Source organism: Mandrillus leucophaeus, unplaced genomic scaffold (genome assembly GCF_000951045.1).
Source record: "Mandrillus leucophaeus isolate KB7577 unplaced genomic scaffold, Mleu.le_1.0 Scaffold245, whole genome shotgun sequence".
NCBI classification, from domain to species: Eukaryota; Metazoa; Chordata; class Mammalia; order Primates; family Cercopithecidae; genus Mandrillus; species Mandrillus leucophaeus.
In genome coordinates this window covers 1,359,724-1,366,593 of record NW_012102532.1, presented here as the reverse complement: position 1 = coordinate 1,366,593, position 6,870 = coordinate 1,359,724, and the positions used below count along the sequence as shown (strand labels likewise).

Genomic DNA, 6,870 nt, shown 5'->3' with positions numbered 1-6,870 from the left:
TCGTGATCCGCCCGTCTCGGCCTCCCAAAGTGCTGGGATTACAGGCTTGAGCCACTGCGCCCAGCCTGGAGGCTACTTCTGTTCCTGCCGTCCAGGCTATGAGCTTCAGAAGGACAGGTATTCCTGCCAGGGTGAGCCAGAGTGGTGTAGCAGGGAGGCAGGGGTTGAGCCAGCCAGAGTGGCCCCATGATGCCCTGCGGCTCTGTTCTCACAGTTGAGTGCAGCAGCGAGCTGTACACGGAGGCATCGGGCTACATCTCCAGCCTGGAGTACCCCCGGTCCTACCCCGCTGACCTGCGCTGCAACTACAGCATCCGGGTAGAGTGGGGCCTCACCCCGCACCTCAAGTTCGTGGAGCCTTTTGAAATTGATGACCACCAGCAAGTACACTGCCCCTATGACCAGCTACAGGTACAGCCGTCCTACCCCTGAAAGACCCCTTCCTCCTCTTCTGTCTGCATTTAGCTCCTCTTGTCTCAACTTCCTCCTGGATCCCCTGGCCAGCTGGGGCAGGAATGGCCAACATCAACCATGGGCTGGGCAAGTTCCCACATAACTGGAATTGGGTTGTGGGGATCCCTTTCCACTTTCCCCTGAAAACACACATAAGGCAGGATTTCATCACCACCACCACCCTGGCCACCAGGCTACTACACAGTTGGCCCTGTGTAAAAATGTCCAAGCTGGAAAAAAAAAAAAAAAAAAAAAAAACCTCCTCTCCTACTATATCTATGCCAACGGGAAGAACATTGGCGAGTTCTGTGGGAAGCAAAGCCCCCCCCGACCTTGACACCAGCAGCAATGCTGTGGATCTGCTGTTCTTCACAGATGAGTCGGGGGACAGCTGGGGCTGGAGGCTGCGCTACACCACCGAGAGTAAGGCTCCCTGGGGGCCTCCCTCAATGGCCAGCAATGGGGAAAAGGTGGGAAGAAGGAAGGGCAGGTGGCTCTCAAATAAATTCGCCCTCTGGTCTCCCCAGTAGTTATCAAGTGTCCCCAGCCCAAGACCCTAGACGAGTTCACCGTCATCCAGAACCTGCAGCCTCAGTACCAATTCCGTGACTACTTCATTGCTACCTGCAAGCTAGGCTACCAGCTCATAGAGGTAAGAGCCCAGGGCTGAGGGGAGAGAGCCGGCCCAGCATCCCAGGGGGAATTCAGATGGTGTGTTCACAGAGGATTTAGTCTCACCCCAGCTGGAGTCATAGGCATTTCAGCTGGAAGAGTCTCCTGGTCCACCAGCTCTCCAACTTGCTGCACACTTAAAACAGAGAGTTTACGATCCTGGAAGATTGCTTGAGCCCAATCATACAAGGCCCCTGTGAATAGCCACTGCACTCCAGCTTGAGCAATATAGCCAGACGCTGTCTCTAAAAAATAAAAATCAATCAATCAATAAATACTGAAGTCAAGAGCCCCCAGCAGAGACTCTCATTCCATTGATCTGGAGTAGAGCCTGAGCAACAAGACTATTTAAAGCTACCCAGGTGATTCTAACGTGCAGCCAAGTTTAAGAACTATTGCTCTCGTCCAGTAATCAAGAAAGCTGAAGGAACTGGAAAGGCAGGGTGGAGATGTCGTGACTCATCAACATCACATAGTGATTTTCTACGGCAGGGACTAGGACCCCAATCTCCTGCCTCCTGCTCCAGGGCTCTTTTACACATGTGGGTGGTCTCACCCCGGGCCCACCGTCCTGTCCTCAGCTCTGCAGATTCAGGAAGGAATATGGTTTTATCCATGGATCAATCTCACAAAAGCTGGTAAACTAAAAATTATCTGTCTCTCTGGACAGAGACCCAAGACTGGACATCCCTTCGTTGCTCAATAGGTCCACACGGAAGACTTAATCAGAATCAAAGAAGAGACCTATGACATGTGCTTAAGTCATAGTTAATTCATTTAATGCACATTAATTAGTCAGGCACTGTCCTAGATGTGGGAGGTTCAGTAAAAAGAAACCCACAAAGTCACACAGCCTTTGTGGAGCTCACATTTGAATGTTGCATCAAGTCGAGTTCATCTGATGCATTGTTCTTTATTCCAAGGTGCTTCCATCTCCATCAGGAGGATTGGGTGGGTGTCCTGGGTCCAGAGGACTGGAGACTAACAACCTCTTTGCCCATATTACAACCCTCCCTTGCCTGCACCACCCACTGCCCTTACTTTTGCACATGTCATTCACAACATAGAATTTAAAACAAGTCACACCGTTTCTCACATTACCTACATTTTACTCAGACGGTCTAGTTCTCACACACATTCTTTTGCAACCAGGGCTAACTCTATGGGATGATTTTTGGTCTTTTTGGGTTTATTTTGTTTTTGAGACAGAGTCTTGCTCTGTCACCCAGGCAGTGGCATGATCTCCGCTCACTGTGAACTCCGCCTCCCAGGTTCAAGCGCTGCTCCTGGATTCAAGCTACTCAGGTACCTCAGCCACCGGAGTTGCTGGAATTACGGGCAAGTGCCACCGTGCCAGGCAAATTTTTGTATTTTTGGTAGAGATAGGGTTTCTCAATTTTCCCAGACTTGACTCAAACTCCTGGCGTCAAGTGATCCACCTGCCTTGGCCCCCTAGAGTGCTGGGACTACAGGCGTAATCCACCGCACTTGGCCAATTTTTGGTCTTAGTAAAACTCATTCATATTGTCCAGTAACTTTTCATTTCAAAGACTGCCATTTCCTAGTCTTGTCCCTGCTCAACAGCAACAGCACTTCACATACATCAACGTCTCCAGCACCTTTCAACGGGGTGAGGTGGCTCTAGGATTTCAGGGAAGGCCTCTGTCCTTAGGAAAACTGCAACCCAGGAGAGAGAAAGTGCTGCAGGCCTGGAGGCAGGGGACTCCAGCCAGAGAAACATGGTTCTGCCCTGGAGCACAGGCTTTTGTTTTGATACAAAAAAACACTCAAACGTGGCTTGTGATTTTTTTAATTACAAATTGTGGGATTCAATTGTACCTCAGTGGGAACGGGCCACAGTCTAGAGAGAGGATGATCGGGTCTATCAATTAGTCCCGCTCTGACTTGCTGCAGTATAGCTCAGTTCTCCTGTCTGTAACAGGCTGGGGAGAAGGAAGAAGGAGCCACATTCATGGTGGAGCTGAGAGATGTCTTTGTATTGCCTCCCACTCCTGTGTGGGAAGGGCAAGAAGGGGACCTGCATTGCCTCTTGGCACTGATGGCGCCTGTTCCTCTGCTCAACAGGGGAACCAGGTGCTGCACTCCTTCACAGCTGTCTGCCAGGATGATGGCACATGGCATCGTGCCATGCCCAGATGCAACAGTAAGTCACAATTCAGGGATATGATCCTGGGGACTTCCCACCTCCAACCTTGAGGACCTGGGCCAAGAAAGAAGGAGGGGTCCAGACTAAGCCTCTTTCCAACAGACCCTCACCCTTGGATGAGGGTCAAAGAGACTTGTCCTTTGATGCCTATGGCCCATCTCAGGAATCAGTGAGCCCTCATCTCAGGAATCAGTGAGTCCTCATCTCAATGGGATGGATGGGCTCTACCCAGAACTGAATTTCACACCACCCAACTCCTGTCCGTTGTAAGGGCCCTCGCCACTGACTATTTTTTCTAAGCCTCTCAACGTGCTCTGCAGGTAGACAACTCACACTGTCACCACTAAAGTTCCAGCACAGTCTTTCTCAGCTCTCACCCTGCCCTGTGTTCTCTCCAAGTCAAGGACTGTGGGCAGCCCCGAAATCTGCCTTCCATTACACCACCACAATGGGGGTGAACACCTACAAGGCCTGTATCCAGTACTACTGCCACGAGCCATATTACAAGATGCAGACCAGGGCTGGCAGCAGGGAGTCTGAGCAAAGTAGGGACTAACGCAAATGGAAATTTTCTCCCTTCCATCCCCTTGGGGTATCCTCTGAGATTTCTCCCAGTAGAATCCCTAGGGAATGCATATTAAGGTATCTGCCAGGGCACTGGCTTCAGGGGCCTGAATTGTAGCGCAAAGAGGAAGCTAGTAGGTTTGAAGAAGGAGGAGCTGATGCAAAGAAAAGATTCAAATCACATAAACAGCTCACTGTCACCACATCATCCCCTCTACCACCACTGCCTCCACCACATCCCCACTGCTACCATCATTGCCATCACCACCACTACCAGTAACAACACAAACAACACTACCAATAGCATCAATGCCAGCACAATCACCACCATCACTGCCATCACCACAATCGATACCATTACCATTACCAACACCACCATCACCACTACCATTATTACCACCATTACCAACACCACTATCACCACCATTACTAACACCAGTGCCACCATCAACACTACCAACACCATCATCACCACCATCACCATTACCAACATCATCATCACCACCAACACTAATACCACCATCACCACCATCACCACTATCATCATAACCAACACCATTGTCAACACTACCATGATCACCACCACCATTACAACACCACTATCACCACCACCACCATTGCCAACACCAACACTACCATCACCACCACCTTTACCACCATCACCATTACCAACACCATCATCACCACCAATACCACCACCACCATTAACACCATTAACAATACCACCATTAACAACACCACTGTCATCATCAACATCGACATCACAATTGCCACCACCATTACCAACATCAACACCACCATCACCACCAACACCGACACCACAGTCTTTGCCACCATCATGACCACTACAGCTAACTCAGTGAAACTCCCCTCTCCATTCTCCTCTCTCAACCTGGTTGTGATTTTTGCACTTAGTTTTACTAAATGACTCTCACTTATTAGTGGGTATTTTTCAAACTATTTTTAAATATTAGAAATCACATGCATTATAGGTTTGAAACAGAAAAAAAAGGAAAACAATCTGGATTATAAATGGTATTCATTAAGAGCTGGACTTTGGAGTCAGAAAACCTCCTGCACCTTGGTTCTGGCACTTAGAAGTTATGTGACCCTGTGCAAATTATTTAAGCTCAGCCTGCTCATCCACAATGAGGATAATAACACACACCTGCAAGTGTCACTATAGTGTTTAAATGAGATCATGCGGATAAAGTAAGAAGCATGGCACATTTTCAGCAATCAGAAGATGTAGCTACAATTATCATCTATGATTCCACGACTAAGACGCAATCACTGATAAGATTTTGATACATTCCTTCTGGTTTTTATGTCTACTTTCACAAACAGGGATCACAGCAAACATATATTAATGGTTAAGCATTCCGACTTTTTTACTTGACATTAAAACAAAATACAGGTCTAGAGCCTCTGAACATTTGACATTTTTTCCTTCTAGAGTTGAGCCTTTGACCTTTGGCCCTTGCCATGTTGTTCCTCCCTACCCCTCTCCCCGTTGAGCACACTCAGTACTTGCTGGCCTCTGCAACCTAATTTTCTTACCCATCACCTCCCAACTTGATTCTTGCCTCCTCTGCCCTCGGGGCTGTACACCTGCACAGCACAGGGCATTTGGAAGAATGAACAGAAGGAAGGGAAGATTTCTCGGTGCTTGCCAGGTGAGTGGAAACCCTCTGGGGCCATCCTCAGGATGGTTAGCAGCCTGAAAGTCCTCAGAAGCAGCATGGCCCAGAAAAAGGAGACAGAGGAGAGGAGAGGGGAACATACCAGGAGAAAGCGAGAGAGGGGAAGAGTGCTGAATTCAGTCCCGAAATGCCGGCATTTTCACTAAGCAGATGGGAAATCAGAGAATAAAAACAACGGAAGACACCCCAGGAAGAAATAAACAAGAACAAGGGGCAAGACGTGGTGGCTCACACCTGTAATCCCAGCACTTTGGGAGGCCGAGGCAGGCAGATCATCTGAGGTCAGGAGTTCGAGACCAGCCTGGCCAACATGGTGAAACCCAGCCTCTATTGAAAATACAAAAATTAGCCAAGCATGGTGGCACATACCTGTAGTCCCAGCTACTAGAGTGACTGAGGGACAAGAATTGCTTGAACCCGGCAGGCAAAGGTTGCAGTGAGCTGATATCACGCCACTGCACCCCTGCCTGGGCCACAGAGCAAGGAGTCTCAAAAAACAAAAATAAAAACAAAAACAAGAAGAGCCTGTCAATAGGCCAATGAAGGAAGTGTGGAGATGGGAGGAAAAAGAGAAAAGAGACAAGTCAAAAAGAGAGGGCAAACGGGGAGCTGGCAGGCCGCAGAAGGAAGAGGTGGGAGACCCGGAGCTGACTTGCCCTTGTCTTCCCTCTCTCTCCCTCAGTGTGTGGGAAGCCCATGAACCCCATGGAACAGAGGCAGCGCATCATCAGAGGGCAAAAAGCCAAGATGGGCAACTTCCCCTGGCAGGTGTTCACCAACATCCACGGGAACAGGGGCGGGACCCTGCTGGGCGACTGCTGGATCCTCACGGCTGCCCACACCCTGTATCCCAAGGAACACGATGCACAAAGCAATGTCCCCTTGGATGTGTTCCTGGGCCACATAAATGTGGAAGAGCTCATGAAGCTGGCAAGTCACCCCATCCGCAGGGTCAGCATCCACCCGGACTACCGTCAGGATGAGTCCCACAATTTTGAGGGGGACATCGCCCTGCTGGAGCTGGAAAATAGTGTCACCCTGGGTCCCAACCTCCTCCCCATCTGCCTCCCTGACAACGAGACCTTCTATGACCTGGGCTTGATGGGCTACATCAGTGGCTTTGGGGTCATGGAGGAGAAGATTGCTCATGACCTCAGGTTTGTCCGTCTGCCCGTAGCTAATCGAGAGGACTGTGAGACCTGGCTCCGGGGAAAGAATAGGATGGATGTGTTCTCTCAAAACATGTTCTGTGCTGGGCACCCGTCTCTAAAGCAGGATGCCTGCCAGGGGGATAGTGGGGGCGTTTTTGCA

At 49.7% G+C, this 6,870-nt stretch overlaps 1 protein-coding gene across 1 annotated transcript in view; it reads left to right on the top strand.

Moving 5' to 3' along the window:
- Positions 1-6,870, top strand: part of LOC105541845 (complement C1r subcomponent-like) — a 12,927-nt gene that overhangs the window by 5,904 nt on the left and 153 nt on the right. The window contains 10 exon segments of the mRNA XM_011983084.1: positions 65-131; positions 215-411; positions 728-772; positions 774-876; positions 984-1,105; positions 3,211-3,289; positions 3,692-3,724; positions 3,727-3,835; positions 5,456-5,532; positions 6,242-6,867. Coding sequence (XP_011838474.1) covers positions 65-131; positions 215-411; positions 728-772; positions 774-876; positions 984-1,105; positions 3,211-3,289; positions 3,692-3,724; positions 3,727-3,835; positions 5,456-5,532; positions 6,242-6,867 — 1,458 coding nt within the window.